The sequence below is a fragment of the Siphateles boraxobius genome, unplaced genomic scaffold (assembly GCF_051911475.1).
Source record: "Siphateles boraxobius isolate OS27281-9 unplaced genomic scaffold, OSU_SipBor_1 12, whole genome shotgun sequence".
Classification (NCBI taxonomy): domain Eukaryota; kingdom Metazoa; phylum Chordata; class Actinopteri; order Cypriniformes; family Leuciscidae; genus Siphateles; species Siphateles boraxobius.
The window spans coordinates 34,020,001-34,042,665 of record NW_027508722.1 but is presented as its reverse complement, the minus strand read 5'-3'; the positions used below and the strand labels follow the sequence as shown (position 1 = coordinate 34,042,665).

Genomic DNA, 22,665 nt, shown 5'->3' with positions numbered 1-22,665 from the left:
AGTAAACTAGTGAAACAACTGAAAACAGCGCTATTTGTTCTTACTGACCGAGAAAGAGCTTCAGATGATTCAGTGACAGAACGGTCCGAACGAATCCGAATCGTTTCAGACCGTTATGCAAGCGCGTTTGGCCAATTCATGGAAAGGAAATAATCGAACCAAATGATTAAACCAGGAATGATTGATATCGCTGGTTCAGTCGACAGAAATACGGGACACACACATAATAACTGCTGAAATATTCGGACTGAAAAAAGTGTTTCTCAGGTCAGTCGGAGCGCTCATGGTACACACACAGTGCGTATAGCTACAGCTGCAGGCGCCACTGCGGTCTCGCGCATATCTAACCAAATTTAGCCGCACCGCCAGGAAAAGAAGAGGAGGGAGGTTGGGGTGGCCTCGGGCCATATGGAGATGATTGGCGGGCCGGACCTGGCCCGCGGGCCGCCAATTGAATAGCCCGGCCTTAAAGGTTTAGTTCACCTAAAAATGGAAAATTTGTCATCACACTGAAAAAAATGCTTTTCTTACTCAGTATTTTTGTCTTGTTTCCAGTCCAAATATCTAACAATTCTTAAATCAAGAACATAAAGTTTAAAAAATTTAGCTTAAAAAAATCTAAATTATCTGCCAATGGGGTGAGAAAAATAATGTTAATTTAAATAGAAACAAGGTTATTTTTCTCACGCCATTGGCAGATCATTTAGCTTGTTTTAAGCAAAAACTCACTTCATTTTGATTTATTTCCCCAGAAAACAAGACTTAATATCTTACGTCATTTTACTACTTCAGTAAATGCATCTTGATTAAAGAAATGTTTGATATTTGGACTGGAAACAAGACAAAAATACTAAGTAAGAGAAGTATTTTTTGCAGTGTGATCACACACTCATGTTGTTATAAATCCATAAGATAACATCAAGACAATATAGACTACAGCACAGCGTTTAAAGATCATTTACGATCACTGAAATCACAGGATTTACTGGTATTTTACTCTCCTCAAGATGTTCATGTCTTTCTTTCTTCAGTGGAAAAGAAATGAAGGTTTTTGAGGAAAACGTTCCAGGGTTTTCTCCATATAGTGACTTCAATGTGAGTTTCAGTGCAGCTTCAAAGTCTCGACACGATCCAGCCGAGAAATAAGAGTCTGATCTAGACTAACCATTGCGCATTTTATAAACAAAGAAACATTTATATACTTTAAACCACAAATGCTGTTCTTGCACATCTAATCACGTTGGAAAGTTCAGGTGGTAAATGTAGAGTAGGGAGAAAAACCTCCATCTCAGTTTCTCCTCCAACTTCAAAAGCCGATATTGTTGTTTTACCTTTTTTTATTTGTATTTTTTGTAAATGGCATTTGTCTTAGTCTTTGCACGTTCGCTTTGTAAAGAAACGCGGGAAAAAACGCGTGACCTTTTAACGTGGTTACGTAATGTGTGGCGCATCACAGCTAGTGCAAGATGAGCATTTGTGGTTTAAAGTATATAAATGTTTCTTTGTTTATAAAATGCGCAATGGTTAGTCTAGATCAGACTCTTATTCCTCGGCCGGATCGTGTCGAGACTTTGAAGCTGCACTGAAACTCACATTGAAGTCACTATATGTGGAAAAACCCTGGAGTGTTTTACTCAAAAACCTTCTTTTCTTTTCAACTGAAGAAAGAAAGACATGAACATCTTAGATGACGCTGGGGAGAGTAAATTATCCATTTTAATTCTGAAGTGAACTCCTCCTTTAAAGGTTAAAAGCAAGAGAATGAACTTCACTGCACTGTCAATGAAGGAACAGAAATCTCTCAGATTTCATTATAAAGATCTTTATTAACGAAAGTCTTACAGGTTTGGAACGACACGAGGGAGTAAATGATGACAGGATTTACATTTCTGAGTGAACGAACGCTTTGAGTAACGCATCTGTGTTTATCGTTGGGTGTAAAGTGTGTGTGTTAGTGCCGCTCACCAGCGCTCCACTGCTGAGGAGGATCATGAAGATGATGAAGGTCTCGAACCAGCTGTGCTCCACGATCTGATAACACGTCTTCCTCAGACGCCACCAGGCTCGACCCAGGCCCGCAGACGTGTTGATGTCACAGCACTTAAAGTAACGGACACACACTGGAAAAACAACGTTAAAATTAAGATCAATGATTATTCATTTGTTAACAAACAAGTATTCATTACTTCAATGAGCTCATTGCTATTAATATTTTGATTTAGCTTTTATTTTCATATTTATATTTTCAGTGTTCATGTTCATTTTTGTATAATTGTTTTTGGCATTTCGTTATATGCTTTTTTCGCTTTATTCATTTTTTTTATATTTCTACTTAGATTTAATTACATTTTTATTTATTTCCAGTCAACAATTTTAGTGATTCAACTTAGCAAGGCAACATTTCTAATTTTCGTCTAGGTTAAGTTTTTGAACTAATATTTTTATTTTATTTTATTATTTTGTTTATTTATTTATTAAACTTTTAAAATATATGTATATATATATATATATATATATATATATATATATATATATATATATATATATATATATATATATATATATTCTAAATATTTTATAGAATCTTTTTAATTTTATTTAATCTTAATTTCAATTAAAGTAAATGTTAATCGACTGCACAGGCTCACTGTGTCCTTCAACTAAAAAGTAATATATTAAATATTGTATCTAAATGATAAATAAAATGAAAACATATTAAAAATATTTAAAAACATTAACAAAAAGTTCTCAAACTAATTTTATGAAGTCAATTTTATATATTTTGTACAAATGCACAAAATCTTAAAAATCTTTTTTGTTTGAGTATACTGAGGTCCGTGCTATGACATCATTTCCTGTTGTATGTCTTTGTCACATGACAACAAAATGATTCCTGGAGAGTAAATGAATAAATGTAAATGGCTACAACACACTGACTAAATATTAATAGTATTTATAACAAAACTTAAAATTATACTGAATTGAAGAATATGCTAAACTACTTTATAATTTGTAATACAATAATAGATTATCCACACATCGATCACAAGCAATTCAGACTATAAGTGAGAAGAAGAAACTCATTTTGCGGACTTTTCCACTTTCAAAACCTCTTTGTTCAAATCAACATTTGAAAACGCAACTTCAAACGACTTCAAAGAGCTTGAAAACACTTCAGAAGATCACAAATGCAGTTCCAGTGAAACGTGGAGATCAATATCTGACCTGCTCTTCTGTGTAACACACACACATGAGTGAAGTAAGTGCTGGAGTCAGCGCTGGGCTGGGAAATGGACCTCGCGCTGCTGTAAAAGGTCTTCGTCTTGCTAATCTGTGGGTCTTTTATGTGTCATAATCCCGGCCGGTATCACTGGCGCTCTTAAAGCTCCACGTCTACAAAAACGAGTCCCTGCCATCAAATCCCATTTGAGCCTCGCATGGTCGTCAAAGCGTCTCCATTACTGCCATCTGAGCTCTTCTAAATTAACTTATTGCCTGTAAACTTAATAACAGGGTTATGGTAACAGGGTTCTCTAAACTCAATTTGTAGCGATGCTCCTGCTCTCCTCAGACATTTTAGCACTCGGGCATCACCATTCATCAGACGATTAACAACATCAAGAGCAAATCGACCGAGCTGCGTGTCTGAAGTTATGGTGACTTCATCATTCTCAGGAAACATCAATGTTTCATTCTCTTGCTTTGACATGTGAACACGTGCAGCATTACAGACCGTTGTGCTTACTAGGCACATTACCATTTCCAGTGCTCATACTAACAGTAGCGTCCATTATAAACAACTTTTTTTTTTATAAACGCCAAACCTATTTATACATTTATTTATTTGATTCTCAGAAATTAGGGTATGTTAATTATTATATATTACGCATTCAAAATGTAAAATCCAGTAATTTCTCCTCTATCTAGTTAGCATTTATTGCATTGTGCATGTTCAAGCAACCTTCTTAAGCAATCAATAAATCAATAATGTACATGAAGTATTAGTACGTCTATAAATAAATAAAAAAACAAACAAACAAGTATAAATAATGTATATTCGTTTTAGTATGTCTATATGTAAATGTAAATAAATTATAAATATTAGTATGTCGCACATTTTAGATGATAAAAACGTGACTTATATTTTAGAAAAATATAGTATATTAATCCTTAAATTACCATGCATTCAAATCATTAATTTCTAAAATGCATTACAATTGCAAAATGTAAAATGCATATTTTTTCCCCCCTTTAAATAGAAAGTGTTTATTGCATTGCACTTGATCACATTTTTTTTAAACATTTTTTCTTTTCACTTCTCCAGCAGAGAGCTGTGGATGATTTATTCAGATTTATTGATTTATTTATTGGCCGATATTCGATTTATAGGTTAGTTTTAGGCAATAAACAAACAAACAAATAATGTATTTTAGTATTGGTATGTCTATAAATTAAACAAATAAATAAATAATATTCATATTAGTATGTATATAAACGAAAAGCAAATAAATACAGGCAAATAAATATAGTATAAATAATGTTTATTTGTATTAGTATGCCTATAAAGAAATAAAAAAACAAATAAAAATGTAAATAAATACATATTAATATGTGGATAAAAAGTGAATGTATATCAGTAAATGTATATTAGTATCTATAATTAAAAAAATAAATATTAGTATTAATATGTTGCGTGTTTTGATGATAAAATATAAAACAGTGACTAGTTTCAGGAAAATATGGTATGTTAAATCACGCAATAAAATCGTTCATTTCTAAAATGCATTAAAAATGCATAATGTAAAATGCAGCAATTTCTCTTCTAACTAGAAAGTGTTTATTGCATTGCACATTTTTTGGGGCAATAAAGTCACATTCTCCTCAGTGATTTCCCTTTGAAATGTGTGAATCTGCCGTTTCACTTCTCCAGCAGAGCCGTGCACTGATTCAATTCTTCATGTGAAAGTGTGCTGTTATTCCATTTATAGGTGAGAAATCCGATCTGGCCTCAAACGAAACCCTGGGATGTGTCCTGTCATCGGAGAATTACATGGCAGCTCATTTCGCATAAATCATTCGCTTCTTGAAAGAATGGGCTGAAGTTTGAAGAATGAAGTTTATGGGCTGTCCCGCCAAGCAATCCCATTGTCTTCGCAATAAAGTCGACAGCTTAAAGTGCAGATTTGAGGCGGTTGTGTCATCGCACACACACACACGCACGCACACACACACACACACACACACACACACACACACACACTTCTCAGAACAAACTCTTACTTAACAAAGCAAATGCACACAATATAAAGACCCTCAAGATGATCCGTCTCTTTTTAATGTCTGATTTTCAAATTTGGAGGGAAAGTTGCGAGATGCTGTAGAATTAAACATTCCATTTGGAACCTTTAATGGATCATTTTATGGATTTAGTTTTAAATCATTCATTCATTCATTTAAAATTTTCATAAAATGTTATGAATTAAACTACTACTTTATCACCAGGAAAAAAAATATTAAAACAACCTGTTAAACAAAAGTATTAAGGAATCATTTAAGCCATTTCTCCTTATATAGAAGCGTTTGGCATAACCCTAGAGTTTTATACAGAACCTTTTTTACTAACCAGTGTGCAAAATATCATGTTCAAAACTAATCGCACGAAAAATTAGCACTTAATTCGACTTTGTATTACTAGCACTTCTCGTTTTATTGCCTTCTTTAGAGGATTTTCTTCATTTCGATGAAGATGCAAATGTTAATAATTAAGATTTCAATTGTCTTATTTCGAGACTAAGAGCCACACATCAATTTCATGACTTCTAATTCAGACAAATAACTGATCTTTAATCGTATAAACTATTATAGTCAGACAACTCTGAGTGCAGAGTTTTTAGCATGTCGGGATGAATCTGACTGGACCGGCGGGTCGATGCATTGAACAAAATTAAATATAGAGTCAGTCATCATCAAATTAACACGGGACCATTTCGTCTCTGACGGGCCTTTTCAAATCTATGCTGACGCAGGACATCCAATTTAATGCCCCATTGCCCTTTTAAATGTCAGATCATTGGTTAATGTTTTCTATCAAATCACCTGCACTTCAGAACGAGAGTAAACAGGAGGATCACAGAAAACACTGATTTCACAGGCTTGATACTGGAAGTCTCGCGTACTTTAGCTGAAATAAAAGCTCTTGGTAAATAAAACTATTTCCCCGATGAGGAATAGTGATCGCATAAAGTTTTTTAAACATTCATTTTCAAAACATTTGGATCCACAAATCAAATCAACCACTAAAATTAGTTTCAAACCAAAAACATTTGAAAATCTGGAAAAATGCATGTTGTTTGTGTCATTCAATGCTTTTGTGTGTGTGTGTGTGTGGACAATATGGAGAAAATGATTTTTACTTTTATAACACAACTTCTGTGCTGTACTGAATGGTTAATGCTGTATGATTTGAGAATTAATCGAGCTATTCATCATCATAAAAGTAAAAGTCTGACATTTTCGTGTGTGTTTTTTCAAATACATCATTCAGTGGCTCTGAATTGTCAACACACTTCTAAAAAACGCTTGCTAGGGATGCAGAAAACACAGAAATACGAATATTTTTATGACGGACAAGAGTTTCGGAGGCAGTGTGAACGTGATTGACACAACATGAGGTCGTATTTATATTTTAACGTGTGAAATTTTCGGACCCAGTGTGCAAGGAGTAAATTATGTATGTGTAAGTGTCACATGTGGGATTACGCACGGTCAGGAAAGCAGTTTTCCGGATCCATGGCTTCTTCGGCCATCTCGGAGTATTCGTCCTCTTCCTCGCCGGGTTTCCTGAGGTCGATGGTGCTGCCCTCTGATAGGCTGGTCTCATCGCTCTGAAAATCACCACAGCCAATCAGATCACTGGACCAACGAATTTACTTATCACTTACTTATGATATTTTTCACCTCTGAAATCATTCATGATTCCTGGAGGATGAAAAAACCAAAAATCTCATTGTGTTTCAGATTTATAAATGAATAATTCGGACAGATTTGACTAATTCACTGCAGGATCAAGCCTATAAAATATTTTAGAGATGAGCATGACAAAACAAATGCATAGATATGACAATATATAGGCCTGGAAAAAAATCATTTTAAAATGTTCAGATATTTCCATTTTGCATAATCGTGGAAACCCTCCATCTTCCACGTTTTGGGGTGAAACTGTGAAAGTTGTTTATTTATAAATTAAATAAATGTACATACATAGAGTATTTTAGTATTTCTAGATATAAATAAACAAAGAAATAAATGTAAATTATTAGTTTGTGTATGAGCATAAAAGTGAATAAATGTATATCGGATGGATGGATCTAAAACAGGCAGATTTTTCTAAATAACAGTCCATACAAGACGATGCAGAAATATTATGTTAATATTCTCAATACAGAATTTGTCAGAAGACAAATCAGATTCATAAGTCTTGAAAGCTTTGCTTTATTTTGCATGTGTGTGTGTGCATGTGTGCGTGGGAGAGAGAGAGAGAGAGAGAGAGAGAGTGTGTGTGTGTGTGTGTGTGTGTGTGTGTGTGTGTGTGTGTGTGTGTGTGTGTGTGTGTGTGTGTGTGTGATTTATTCTGCTGTTCAGGTGTGAGCGAGTCTCCAGGTGCGACTTGGTTTCCTTGTCAAACTGTGACACACTCAGTCCATCATCACGTCTGTTCAAACTAGAGGAAGCTCATGCTAAGTGGAGCGCTGAAGTGTGTGTGTGTGTGTGTGTGTGTCTGACTGACGGTGTGAGATTGTTCAAGGAAATGTAATTCCAGACAGCCGAACTCGCCTCGGGATGACAGATTCACTCGACGGCATGAGGAACATCTGAACTAACATCTGAAAGATCTGTGCGAGTAAAACTGAACTTCTGAGGTGTTTAGTTGATCTGTGCGAGTAAAACTAAACTTCTGTGGTGTTTAGTTGATCTGTGAGAGTAAAACTAAACTTCTGTGGTGTTTAGTTGATCTGTGAGAGTAAAACTGAACTTCTGTGGTGTTTAGATGATCTGTGAGAGTAAAACTGAACTTCTGTGGTGTTTAGTTGATCTGTGAGAGTAAAACTGATCTTCTGTGGTGTTTAGTTGATCTGTGTGAGTAAAACTGAACTTCTGTGGTGTTTAGTTGATCTGTGCGAGTAAAACTGAACTTCTGTGGTGTTTAGTTGATCTGTGAGAGTAAAACTGAACTTCTGTGGTGTTTAGTTGATCTGTGCGAGTAAAACTGATCTTCTGTGTTGTTTAGTTGATCTGTGTGAGTAAAACTGAACTTCTGTGGTGTTTAGTTGATCTGTGTGAGTAAAACTGAACTTCTGTGGTGTTTAGTTGATCTGTGTGAGTAAAACTGAACTTCTGTGGTGTTTAGTTGATCTGTGTGAGTAAAACTGAACTTCTGTGGTGTTTAGTTGATCTGTGTGAGTAAAACTGAACTTCTGTGGTGTTTAGTTGATCTGTGAGAGTAAAACTGAACTTCTGTGGTGTTTAGTTGATCTGTGTGAGTAAAACTGAACTTCTGTGGTGTTTAGTTGATCTGTGTGAGTAAAACTGATCTTCTGTGGTGTTTAGTTGATCTGTGAGAGTAAAACTGAACTTCTGTGGTGTTTAGTTGATCTGTGAGAGTAAAACTGAACTTCTGTGGTGTTTAGTTGATCTTTGTGAGTAAAACTGAACTTCTGTGGTGATTAGTTGATCTGTGTGAGTAAAACTGAACTTCTGTGGTGTTTAGTTGATCTGTGTGAGTAAAACTGAACTTCTGTGGTGTTTAGTTGATCTGTGAGAGTAAAACTGAACTTCTGTGGTGTTTAGTTGATCTGTGTGAGTAAAACTGAACTTCTGTGGTGTTTAGTTGATCTGTGTGAGTAAAACTGAACTTCTGTGGTGTTTAGTTGATCTGTGAGAGTAAAACTGAACTTCTGTGGTGTTTAGTTGATCTGTGAGAGTAAAACTGAACTTCTGTGGTGTTTAGTTGATCTGTGTGAGTAAAACTGAACTTCTGTGGTGTTTAGTTGATCTGTGAGAGTAAAACTGAACTTCTGTGGTGTTTAGTTGATCTGTGTGAGTAAAACTGAACTTCTGTGGTGTTTAGTTGATCTGTGAGAGTAAAACTGAACTTCTGTGGTGTTTAGTTGATCTGTGAGAGTAAAACTGAACTTCTGTGGTGTTTAGTTGATCTGTGAGAGTAAAACTGAACTTCTGTGGTGTTTAGTTGATCTGTGTGAGTAAAACTGAACTTCTGTGGTGTTTAGTTGATCTGTGTGAGTAAAACTGAACTTCTGTGGTGATTAGTTGATCTGTGTGAGTAAAACTGAACTTCTGTGGTGTTTAGTTGATCTGTGTGAGTAAAACTGAACTGAACTTCTGTGGTGTTTAGTTGATCTGTGTGGGTAAAACTGATCTTCTGTGGTGTTTAGTTGATCTGTGTGAGTAAAACTGAACTTCTGTGGTGTTTAGTTGATCTGTGAGAGTAAAACTGAACTTCTGTGGTGTTTAGTTGATCTGTGAGAGTAAAACTGAACTTCTGTGGTGTTTAGTTGATCTGTGCGAGTAAAACTGAACTTCTGTGGTGTTTAGTTGATCTGTGTGAGTAAAACTGAACTTCTGTGGTGTTTAGTTGATCTGTGCGAGTAAAACTGATCTTCTGTGGTGTTTAGTTGATCTGTGTGAGTAAAACTGAACTTCTGTGGTGATTAGTTGATCTGTGTGAGTAAAACTGAACTTCTGTGGTGTTTAGTTGATCTGTGTGAGTAAAACTGAACTTCTGTGGTGTTTAGTTGATCTGTGAGAGTAAAACTGATCTTCTGTGGTGTTTAGTTGATCTGTGAGAGTAAAACTGAACTTCTGTGGTGTTTAGTTGATCTGTGAGAGTAAAACTGAACTTCTGTGGTGATTAGTTGATCTGTGTGAGTAAAACTGAACTTCTGTGGTGTTTAGTTGATCTGTGTGAGTAAAACTGAACTTCTGTGTTGTTTAGTTGATCTGTGAGAGTAAAACTGAACTTCTGTGGTGTTTAGTTGATCTGTGAGAGTAAAACTGAACTTCTGTGGTGTTTAGTTGATCTGTGTGAGTAAAACTGAACTTCTGTGGTGTTTAGTTGATCTGTGAGAGTAAAACTGAACTTCTGTGGTGTTTAGTTGATCTGTGCGAGTAAAACTGAACTTCTGTGGTGATTAGTTGATCTGTGTGAGTAAAACTGAACTTCTGTGGTGTTTAGTTGATCTGTGTGAGTAAAACTGATCTTCTGTGGTGTTTAGTCGATCTGTGCGAGTAAAACTGATCTTCTGTGGTGTTTAGTTGATCTGTGCGAGTAAAACTGATCTTCTGTGGTGTTTAGTTGATCTGTGTGAGTAAAACTGAACTTCTGTGGTGTTTAGTTGATCTGTGTGAGTAAAACTGATCTTCTGTGGTGTTTAGTTGATCTGTGTGAGTAAAACTGAACTTCTGTGGTGTTTAGTTGATCTGTGTGAGTAAAACTGAACTTCTGTGGTGTTTAGTTGATCTGTGAGAGTAAAACTGAACTGCTGTGGTGTTTAGTTGATCTGTGAGAGTAAAACTGAACTTCTGTGGTGTTTAGTTGATCTGTGAGAGTAAAACTGAACTTCTGTGGTGTTTAGTTGATCTGTGAGAGTAAAACTGAACTTCTGTGGTGTTTAGTTGATCTGTGCGAGTAAAACTGAACTTCTGTGGTGTTTAGTTGATCTGTGTGAGTAAAACTGATCTTCTGTGGTGTTTAGTTGATCTGTGAGAGTAAAACTGATCTTCTGTGGTGTTTAGTTGATCTGTGAGAGTAAAACTGAACTTCTGTGGTGTTTAGTTGATCTGTGAGAGTAAAACTGAACTTCTGTGGTGTTTAGTTGATCTGTGAGAGTAAAACTGAACTTCTGTGGTGTTTAGTTGATCTGTGAGAGTAAAACTGAACTTCTGTGGTGTTTAGTTGATCTGTGAGAGTAAAACTGAACTTCTGTGGTGTTTAGTTGATCTGTGTGAGTAAAACTGAACTTCTGTGGTGTTTAGTTGATCTGTGCGAGTAAAACTGATCTTCTGTGGTGTTTAGTTGATCTGTGTGAGTAAAACTGATCTTCTGTGGTGTTTAGTTGATCTGTGTGAGTAAAACTGAACTTCTGTGGTGTTAAGTTGATCTGTGTGAGTAAAACTGATCTTCTGTGGTGTTTAGTTGATCTGTGAGAGTAAAACTGAACTTCTGTGGTGTTTAGTTGATCTGTGTGAGTAAAACTGAACTTCTGTGGTGTTTAGTTGATCTGTGAGAGTAAAACTGATCTTCTGTGGTGTTTAGTTGATCTGTGTGAGTAAAACTGAACTTCTGTGGTGTTTAGTTGATCTGTGTGAGTAAAACTGAACTTCTGTGGTGTTTAGTTGATCTGTGTGAGTAAAACTGAACTTCTGTGGTGTTTAGTTGATCTGTGTGAGTAAAACTGATCTTCTGTGGTGTTTAGTTGATCTGTGCGAGTAAAACTGATCTTCTGTGGTGTTTAGTTGATCTGTGAGAGTAAAACTGAACTTCTGTGGTGTTTAGTTGATCTGTGTGAGTAAAACTGAACTTCTGTGGTGTTTAGTTGATCTGTGTGAGTAAAACTGATCTTCTGTGGTGTTTAGTTGATCTGTGAGTGTAAAACTGAACTTCTGTGGTGTTTAGTTGATCTGTGAGAGTAAAACTGAACTTCTGTGGTGTTTAGTTGATCTGTGTGAGTAAAACTGATCTTCTGTGGTGTTTAGTTGATCTGTGTGAGTAAAACTGAACTTCTGTGGTGTTTAGTTGATCTGTGTGAGTAAAACTGATCTTCTGTGGTGTTTAGTTGATCTGTGTGAGTAAAACTGAACTTCTGTGGTGTTTAGTTGATCTGTGTGAGTAAAACTGATCTTCTGTGGTGTTTAGTTGATCTGTGAGAGTAAAACTGATCTTCTGTGGTGTTTAGTTGATCTGTGAGAGTAAAACTGAACTTCTGTGGTGTTTAGTTGATCTGTGCGAGTAAAACTGATCTTCTGTGGTGTTTAGTTGATCTGTGTGAGTAAAACTGAACTTCTGTGGTGTTTAGTTGATCTGTGCGAGTAAAACTGATCTTCTGTGGTGTTTAGTTGATCTGTGAGAGTAAAACTGAACTTCTGTGGTGTTTAGTTGATCTGTGCGAGTAAAACTGATCTTCTGTGGTGTTTAGTTGATCTGTGTGAGTAAAACTGAACTTCTGTGGTGTTTAGTTGATCTGTGAGAGTAAAACGTCTCAGGTTACTATTGTAACCATAGTTCCCTGAGAACAGGGAACGAGACGATGCGTCCATCGACGCCATGGGAACGCCCCCAGCGTGACTGCGTCTGAAGCATCTATGTCAACTAGTCCAATGGAAAGAATGAGCGTCACGGGCGGGTGACGTCATGACCAGGATATGATAAAAGCACATCCGGTGCAAACCGGCATTAGCTTCGAAAATTGCCGAAGCAAGCCGATCACAGGGATGCAGGAAGTATGGCAGGGTGACGCATCGTCTCGTTCCCTGTTCTCAGGGAACTATGGTTACAATAGTAACCTGAGACGTTCCCTTACGAAGGGAACTCAACGATGCGTCCATCGACGCCATGGGAACGAGAATACCCAATGCGCCAGAATTCCAAGTACCTGAGTGTCAGTCTGTTGTAACTAAGCACTAAGCACCTGAGAACCTGGGGCAGCATCCAGGTCCAAGCTGTAAAACCTCATGAATGTGAGCGGTGAGGACCAGCCCGCCGCATCACAAACGTCTTGGAGAGAACTCCAGATAATACGCTTAGAAGCCATACTCCTAGTGGAATGAGCCCTGACCACCAAATGGTTGGCCAGAAGACTCACAAGCAAGAAGAATAGTCTCGACTATCTATATGCTCAATAGGTTGGATTTTCTCGACAGAGAAGTCCGATGAACATAAGTGTCCAGTGCTCGCACTGGCACAAGAGGTTCAGCTTTTCCTGGTCCGAAAAATGGGGGAGGACAGAAACCTGCAGCACAATAGGCCTCGGAATAATGGTAGGCACCTTTGGAACATATCCATGTTTCGGGTAAGATTGCCTTGGCCATCCCGGTGCACTCAAGGCAGGTGGGGACCGAAAGGGCCTGAAGGTCTGACTCTTATAGGGACGAAATAGCTAGCAGAAAATAGTCTTAAAAGAAAGGAACTTCTCTGAGACCAAATCTAAGGGCTCGAAGGGAGCCCCAGATAGGCCTTCTAGAACTAGGCAAGGCAAGGCAAGGCAAGGCAAGTTTATTTATATAGCACATTTCATACACAATGGTAATTCAAAGTGCTTTACATAGAAGAAATTAAAATAATCAAAAGAAATCAGAATAATTAAAACTATTGCAAGGTCCCAAGCCAGCACCTTAGTGCAAGTTGCATGCCTCAGCCTCAAAGTGCCACGAAGGAAACGAGTGATCAGGGGGTCTCGACCCAAAAATGTACTACCCACCAGGGCGTGGAAAGCCGCAATGGCCGCCACACATATTATACCTTAAGCGTGGAAGGACATAGACCTGATACAAAGCGTTCTTGCAGAAACTCGAATACTGTGTTTACTGAACAGTTAACCGGATCCCACTGACGCTGGTAACACCAAGAAGTGAAAAACTCTCGAAATAGTGAATATAGTTTCCTCGTAGCGGGAGCTCTGGAGCTTAGAATGGTCTAAACAACCTCGGTTGAGAGACCACTCTCTATGAGTTGGGCCCCCTCAGAGGCCAAACCCACAGTTCCCAAATCCCCTGCCGGGGGTGCAATATTGCATCCCCTGCCTGAGACAGAAGGTCTCTCCTGATCGGGACCTCCAAGGGAGGTCCGTCGAGGAGAAAAATTAGGTCCGCAAACCAAATTCAGCTCGGCCAGGGTGGTGCTACTAAATAGGCTTATTCCATCCTGGCGGATTCACTCCAGAACTCCTGGGAGCAGAGCAACGGAGGGAAATGCGTACAGACGTAGCCTCGGCCACGTCTGCACCATAGCATCCAGCCCCGAGGGGACTGGTTGAGTGAGGGATAACCAGAGTGGACAGTGCGTCGTATGCTGAGACGAGAACAAATCCACTTCTGCCTGGCCGTAAAACTCCCATATTTGCTCCACCGCCTCGGGGTGGAGTCCCCTGGCCTCAGCCCCTGCCTCGACAGGGTGTCTGCTCCAATATTCTGGCCCCCCCTGGAATATACACTGCCCTCAGACAGCGTAATTTCTTGAGGGACCAAAATAAGAGGCCACCAACGTGTTGTCTGTGGGTCAAGAACCAGAGTTTCCTCCATATAACCAAGGCGCGGGGATACTGCCGCGTGATCTTGATCGTAAGGAGTGGGTTTCCCCTCAGGGAGAACCCTCTGGTCCTGAGCCACCTCTGTAAAGGTCTCACGTACAGCAGGTCAAAGGGTATCACATTGGACGCTGCTGCCCTGAGGCCTAACAGTCACTGTTCCAGAACAACACATGATGGCCCCTCAGGTCTGGGAGGAGATGTCTCAACGCATTGAAGACGACCATCATCTCTAGGCAATTCATGTGCCAAGAGAGATGATGACTCCTCCACAAGCCCTGAGCTGAGCGGCCTTCCAATACCGCTCCCCAGCCGGTGAGGGAAGCATCTGTCGAGATCACAACTCGATGGCAAAGAGCTCCCAACACCGGACCCTGGGTTAAGAACCAGTGTTTCCTCCATATAACCAAGGTGCGGAGACACCGCCGCGTGATCTTGATCATACGAAGTGGGTTTCCCCTCGGGGAGAACCCTCTGGTCCTGAGCCACCACTGTAAAGGTCTCATGTACAGCAGGCCAAAAGTTATCCCGTTGGACGCTGCTGTCACAAGACCCAACAGTCTCTCTAACTGTTTTACAGTGCGTGACTGGCCTAGCCTCAGCTCTTTTGTGGCTGTTAGGATAGCAGCTACACGAACGGGCGACAGAGTGGCCCGCATCGTCACTGAATCCCATACCACACCAAGGAAAGTGGTTCTCTGTACTGGAGAAAGCACACTCTTCTTGGCATTGAGCCTCAACCCCAACATCTGCATAGGAGCGAGAATGACACCTCGGTGCCGAACCGCTAACTGTTCTGATTCCGCTAGAATCAGCCAGTCATCTATGCAATTCAGAATGCATATACACTGCAGCCTGGCGGGGCCAGAGCTGCGTCTACACGCTTCGTGAATGTGCGGGGTGATAGAGCTAGACCGAAAGGAAGTGCCTGATACTGGTGTTCTTTGCCCAAAGAAACCCTCAGGAACCTCCTGTGCTGAGGGAGGATGGAGATATGGAAGTATGCGTCTTTTAGATCTATCGTGACAAACCAGTCCTCGGATCTGATTTGAGTCACGATCTGTTTGAGTGTCAGCATTTTGGACTTGAGTTCCAGCACCAAACACTCCAACAGACGAAGATCTAGTATGTGACGCAGCTCTCCATCCTTTTTTGGAACAATGAGATAACGACTGTAAAGACCCGACGCAATGTCGGGTGAGTACACCTGCTCTATAGCTTTCTTTGCTAACAGGGCCTTTACCTCTTGCTCCATTACCAGAGCCTGCTCGGAATGCACTAACGTGAGCAACACCCCGTTGTAGCCTGGAGGACGAGAACCAAATCTGCCTCTTACTACTAACTGCAGGACCCATAGAGATATATTTGGCAGTAGCTTCTGCGCTGCCAGAAAATCTACCAAGGGAACCAGCCCCTCGAGGCTGGCCTCTGGTGTAATAAAGACAGCCAGTTCGGGGACCTGAAGCATACTGGCAGGAACCACCCGAACTGACTGTTTTTGAACCCCCCTCAGAGGGCGCATTCCGACGCAATGTCGAGTTGACGCTGCGCCAGAAGCTCGCTGGAGACCGCTGCGCCCCGAAGCACCAAGGGTGGCGGGGTTGGCAGAACGGTCCCCTGAGATCACCGAGATGGAAAGGGCACCGTATAATGAGGTGTACACCATTCCACCCCGGTTGGGGCTGCCCTCACCGGTCTGACGCCGGTGGCGCCAGACCTTTTCTTTTGAGCCGCAGCCTTCTCAGCGTGAAGAACGGTCCTCGGATCCGGCTTCTGCTTTGAAGGCTTTGGCTGCTGTGTTGTGTATGAGAAACTAGACGGCTGGAGCTGCTCACGCCCAGCAGCCCCAGGGGGTTGGACATAGCGAGGGAGAGATTATCTTGTATCTTTCTCTATGATTCCCATCAAATTGAGCCAGAGGTGTCTCTCAGTGACCACAAGGGCTGCCATCCCTGAGAGATAAATCTGTGGCCCGACGGAGTTCTCAAACCCCATCGGGCCAAACTCCCTCACTTCTGTCCAAATACCGCAGCAGGTCAGCCTGATATGCTTGTAGCACTGCTATGGTGTGCAAGCAGGCCCATGCTAGACCCACTGCCATATATGCTTTTCCCACTAGATTAAAAAATAGTTTTCTTTAATGGTTTAGTGAGAGAAGCCGACGCCTTCAGGTACGATACTGAACCGGGAGACAGATAGCTCGCAAGCGTCTGTTCTACCCGGGGTATTGCCCCATAGCCATACCCTCTTAACCCCCAAATATCTGAATATACATGAATGTGGGGGCTAAAAGACAAGAGGAGTAAGGCTTTTTCCATGATCTAGACAGCTCGCTGTGCAGATCGGGAAAAATGGAAGGCCCCGTGATGGAGGTGGAAAAATAGAGGGAAGGAAACTCGTTTAATTTATTTTATTTTTAGGTGTAATAAAAATAAGGTGCCCCCTTATTTCTGCTGGCCATAAATATTTAATTTATCTACAGCCTTAGTAAACACTTCCACCAGCTTATTATTTTATATATATTTTTTATATATATTCACTTTATTTTATATATAATATATAAACTATCATATATATATATATAGGCTATATATATTTCTCATACGCTGGGGAAAGAGATGGCAAATTCACTTCCCCCATGATTGTGTCACTTTCAATGCCCAGCACATCTACCTCCTCGGAGGTAGAGCACTGAAGCATTGATTTCTCTCTCTCCCCGGGCGGAAGAGACCGCAGCGCGGGCTTCCGAGACCGGCGAGAGAGCACTGGATCCCTCGTGGAAAGGGAGGAGATAAGATCCGCGGACCCGTCTCCAACCCCGTAAAGAGATCCTATTCGCGATCCACAGGAATGCATTCTCCGCGCTGCCTCGGCAGACGCGGGACCTGTCACCCTGAGAATTGCGAGCCCGGCCACTTTCCTCGAAAAGTGACAGGCGGGAGCGGAGCATGCGAAGCGAAAGCTTCTCACAATGTTGGCAATCAGCCCCCTCGGAGGCTGATACCGCATGCTCTACTCCCAAACACATCACACAAAGCTCGTGTGTGTCCCTACTCGTTAAATAGCGCGAGCAGGGAGAACACAGAGTTGTGCAATTGTTTAGTTTCCATAAATATATATATCAGACAGACAACAGTAAATATAACAGACAGTTTGACACAGATCGCTTGCTGAGGCAACAGAAGCTAATGCCGGTTTGCACCGGATGTGCTTTTATCATATCCTGGTCATGACGTCACCCGCCCGTGACGCTCATTCTTTCCATTGGACTAGTTGACATAGATGCTTCAGACGCAGTCACGCTGGGGGCGTTCCCATGGCGTCGATGGACGCATCGTTGAGTTCCCTTCGTAAGGGAACTGAACTTCTGTGGTGTTTAGTTGATCTGTGTGAGTAAAACTGATCTTCTGTGGTGTTTAGTTGATCTGTGTGAGTAAAACTGAACTTCTGTGGTGTTTAGTTTATCTGTGTGAGTAAAACTGATCTTCTGTGGTGTTTAGTTGATCTGTGCGAGTAAAACTGATCTTCTGTGGTGTTTAGTTGATCTGTGTGAGTAAAACTGATCTTCTGTGGTGTTTAGTTGATCTGTGCGAGTAAAACTGATCTTCTGTGGTGTTTAGTTGATCTGTGTGAGTAAAACTGAACTTCTGTGGTGTTTAGTTGATCTGTGTGAGTAAAACTGAACTTCTGTGGTGTTTAGTTGATCTGTGTGAGTAAAACTGAACTTCTGTGGTGTTTAGTTGATCTGTGTGAGTAAAACTGAACTTCTGTGGTGTTTAGTTGATCTGTGTGAGTAAAACTGAACTTCTGTGGTGTTTAGTTGATCTGTGTGAGTAAAACTGATCTTCTGTGGTGTTTAGTTGATCTGTGAGAGTAAAACTGATCTTCTGTGGTGTTTAGTTGATCTGTGTGAGTAAAACTGAACTTCTGTGGTGTTTAGTTGATCTGTGTGAGTAAAACTGATCTTCTGTGGTGTTTAGTTGATCTGTGTGAGTAAAACTGATCTTCTGTGGTGTTTAGTTGATCTGTGTGAGTAAAACTGATCTTCTGTGGTGTTTAGTTGATCTGTGAGAGTAAAACTGATCTTCTGTGGTGATTAGTTGATCTGTGCGAGTAAAACTGATCTTCTGTGGTGTTTAGTTGATCTGTGAGAGTAAAACTGATCTTCTGTGGTGTTTAGTTGATCTGTGAGAGTAAAACTGATCTTCTGTGGTGTTTAGTTGATCTGTGTGAGTAAAACTGAACTTCTGTGGTGTTTAGTTGATCTGTGTGAGTAAAACTGATCTTCTGTGGTGTTTAGTTGATCTGTGTGAGTAAAACTGATCTTCTGTGGTGTTTAGTTGATCTGTGTGAGTAAAACTGATCTTCTGTGGTGATTAGTTGATCTGTGCGAGTAAAACTGAACTTCTGTGGTGTTTAGTTGATCTGTGCGAGTAAAACTGATCTTCTGTGGTGTTTAGTTGATCTGTGTGAGTAAAACTGAACTTCTGTGGTGTTTAGTTGATCTGTGTGAGTAAAACTGATCTTCTGTGGTGTTTAGTTGATCTGTGTGAGTAAAACTGATCTTCTGTGGTGTTTAGTTGATCTGTGAGAGTAAAACTGATCTTCTGTGGTGTTTAGTTGATCTGTGTGAGTAAAACTGATCTTCTGTGGTGTTTAGTTGATCTGTGAGAGTAAAACTGATCTTCTGTGGTGTTTAGTTGATCTGTGTGAGTAAAACTGAACTTCTGTGGTGTTTAGTTGATCTGTGTGAGTAAAACTGATCTTCTGTGGTGTTTAGTTGATCTGTGTGAGTAAAACTGATCTTCTGTGGTGTTTAGTTGATCTGTGTGAGTAAAACTGATCTTCTGTGGTGTTTAGTTGATCTGTGTGAGTAAAACTGATCTTCTGTGGTGTTTAGTTGATCTGTGTGAGTAAAACTGAACTTCTGTGGTGTTTAGTTGATCTGTGAGAGTAAAACTGAACTTCTGTGGTGTTTAGTTGATCTGTGTGAGTAAAACTGATCTTCTGTGGTGTTTAGTTGATCTGTGTGAGTAAAACTGATCTTCTGTGGTGTTTAGTTGATCTGTGAGAGTAAAACTGATCTTCTGTGGTGATTAGTTGATCTGTGAGAGTAAAACTGAACTTCTGTGGTGTTTAGTTGATCTGTGCGAGTAAAACTGAACTTCTGTGGTGTTTAGTTGATCTGTGTGAGTAAAACTGATCTTCTGTGGTGTTTAGTTGATCTGTGTGAGTAAAACTGAACTTCTGTGGTGTTTAGTTGATCTGTGTGAGTAAAACTGAACTTCTGTGGTGTTTAGTTGATCTGTGTGAGTAAAACTGAACTTCTGTGGTGTTTAGTTGATCTGTGTGAGTAAAACTGATCTTCTGTGGTGTTTAGTTGATCTGTGTGAGTAAAACTGAACTTCTGTGGTGTTTAGTTGATCTGTGTGAGTAAAACTGATCTTCTGTGGTGTTTAGTTGATCTGTGTGAGTAAAACTGATCTTCTGTGGTGTTTAGTTGATCTGTGTGAGTAAAACTGAACTTCTGTGGTGTTTAGTTGATCTGTGTGAGTAAAACTGAACTTCTGTGGTGTTTAGTTGATCTGTGTGAGTAAAACTGATCTTCTGTGGTGTTTAGTTGATCTGTGTGAGTAAAACTGAATTCTGTGGTGTTTAGTTGATCTGTGAGAGTAAAACTGAACTTCTGTGGTGTTTAGTTGATCTGTGAGAGTAAAACTGATCTTCTGTGGTGTTTAGTTGATCTGTGAGAGTAAAACTGATCTTCTGTGGTGTTTAGTTGATCTGTGAGAGTAAAACTGAACTTCTGTGGTGTTTAGTTGATCTGTGAGAGTAAAACTGATCTTCTGTGGTGTTTAGTTGATCTGTGAGAGTAAAACTGATCTTCTGTGGTGTTTAGTTGATCTGTGAGAGTAAAACTGAACTTCTGTGGTGTTTAGTTGATCTGTGAGAGTAAAACTGAACTTCTGTGGTGTTTAGTTGATCTGTGAGAGTAAAACTGATCTTCTGTGGTGTTTAGTTGATCTGTGAGAGTAAAACTGAACTTCTGTGGTGTTTAGTTGATCTGTGAGAGTAAAACTGAACTTCTGTGGTGTTTAGTTGATCTGTGAGAGTAAAACTGATCTTCTGTGGTGTTTAGTTGATCTGTGTGAGTAAAACTGAACTTCTGTGGTGTTTAGTTGATCTGTGTGAGTAAAACTGATCTTCTGTGGTGTTTAGTTGATCTGTGAGAGTAAAACTGATCTTCTGTGGTGTTTAGTTGATCTGTGAGAGTAAAACTGATCTTCTGTGGTGTTTAGTTGATCTGTGTGAGTAAAACTGAACTTCTGTGGTGTTTAGTTGATCTGTGAGAGTAAAACTGATCTTCTGTGGTGTTTAGTTGATCTGTGAGAGTAAAACTGATCTTCTGTGGTGTTTAGTTGATCTGTGAGAGTAAAACTGAACTTCTGTGGTGTTTAGTTGATCTGTGAGAGTAAAACTGATCTTCTGTGGTGTTTAGTTGATCTGTGAGAGTAAAACTGATCTTCTGTGGTGTTTAGTTGATCTGTGTGAGTAAAACTGAACTTCTGTGGTGTTTAGTCGATCTGTGTGAGTAAAACTGATCTTCTGTGGTGTTTAGTTGATCTGTGAGAGTAAAACTGATCTTCTGTGGTGTTTAGTTGATCTGTGCGAGTAAAACTGAACTTCTGTGGTGTTTAGTTGATCTGTGTGAGTAAAACTGATCTTCTGTGGTGTTTAGTTGATCTGTGCGAGTAAAACTGATCTTCTGTGGTGTTTAGTTGATCTGTGCGAGTAAAACTGAACTTCTGTGGTGTTTAGTTGATCTGTGTGAGTAAAACTGATCTTCTGTGGTGTTTAGTTGATCTGTGCGAGTAAAACTGATCTTCTGTGGTGTTTAGTTGATCTGTGCGAGTAAAACTGAACTTCTGTGGTGTTTAGTTGATCTGTGTGAGTAAAACTGATCTTCTGTGGTGTTTAGTTGATCTGTGTGAGTAAAACTGAACTTCTGTGGTGTTTAGTTGATCTGTGTGAGTAAAACTGATCTTCTGTGGTGTTTAGTTGATCTGTGAGAGTAAAACTGATCTTCTGTGGTGTTTAGTTGATCTGTGCGAGTAAAACTGAACTTCTGTGGTGTTTAGTTGATCTGTGTGAGTAAAACTGATCTTCTGTGGTGTTTAGTTGATCTGTGCGAGTAAAACTGAACTTCTGTGGTGTTTAGTTGATCTGTGTGAGTAAAACTGATCTTCTGTGGTGTTTAGTTGATCTGTGCGAGTAAAACTGATCTTCTGTGGTGTTTAGTTGATCTGTGTGAGTAAAACTGAACTTCTGTGGTGTTTAGTTGATCTGTGTGAGTAAAACTGAACTTCTGTGGTGATTAGTTGATCTGTGTGAGTAAAACTGAACTTCTGTGGTGTTTAGTTGATCTGTGTGAGTAAAACTGATCTTCTGTGGTGTTTAGTTGATCTGTGTGAGTAAAACTGATCTTCTGTGGTGTTTAGTTGATCTGTGTGAGTAAAACTGAACTTCTGTGGTGTTTAGTCGATCTGTGTGAGTAAAACTGATCTTCTGTGGTGTTTAGTCGATCTGTGTGAGTAAAACTGAACTTCTGTGGTGTTTAGTCGATCTGTGTGAGTAAAACTGATCTTCTGTGGTGTTTAGTTGATCTGTGAGAGTAAAACTGAACTTCTGTGGTGTTTAGTTGATCTGTGTGAGTAAAACTGATCTTCTGTGGTGTTTAGTCGATCTGTGTGAGTAAAACTGAACTTCTGTGGTGTTTAGTCGATCTGTGTGAGTAAAACTGATCTTCTGTGGTGTTTAGTCGATCTGTGTGAGTAAAACTGATCTTCTGTGGTGTTTAGTTGATCTGTGAGAGTAAAACTGATCTTCTGTGGTGTTTAGTTGATCTGTGCGAGTAAAACTGAACTTCTGTGGTGTTTAGTTGATCTGTGAGAGTAAAACTGATCTTCTGTGGTGTTTAGTCGATCTGTGTGAGTAAAACTGAACTTCTGTGGTGTTTAGTCGATCTGTGTGAGTAAAACTGAACTTCTGTGGTGTTTAGTCGATCTGTGTGAGTAAAACTGATCTTCTGTGGTGTTTAGTTGATCTGTGAGAGTAAAACTGATCTTCTGTGGTGTTTAGTTGATCTGTGCGAGTAAAACTGAACTTCTGTGGTGTTTAGTTGATCTGTGTGAGTAAAACTGATCTTCTGTGGTGTTTAGTTGATCTGTGCGAGTAAAACTGATCTTCTGTGGTGTTTAGTTGATCTGTGTGAGTAAAACTGATCTTCTGTGGTGTTTAGTTGATCTGTGTGAGTAAAACTGAACTTCTGTGGTGTTTAGTCGATCTG

The 22,665-nt window shown here is 39.8% G+C and overlaps 1 protein-coding gene across 1 annotated transcript in view; it reads right to left on the bottom strand.

Annotated features, from left to right (window-relative positions):
* scn5lab (sodium channel, voltage gated, type V-like, alpha b) overlaps positions 1-22,665 on the bottom strand; it is a 202,059-nt gene that overhangs the window by 22,672 nt on the left and 156,722 nt on the right. The window contains exons 18-19 of the mRNA XM_077219213.1: positions 6,764-6,884; positions 1,966-2,120 (exon numbers count right to left, since the gene is read on the bottom strand). Of these exons, the coding sequence (XP_077075328.1) occupies positions 1,966-2,120; positions 6,764-6,884 (276 nt within the window). The remainder of the gene's footprint in view (positions 1-1,965; positions 2,121-6,763; positions 6,885-22,665) is intronic.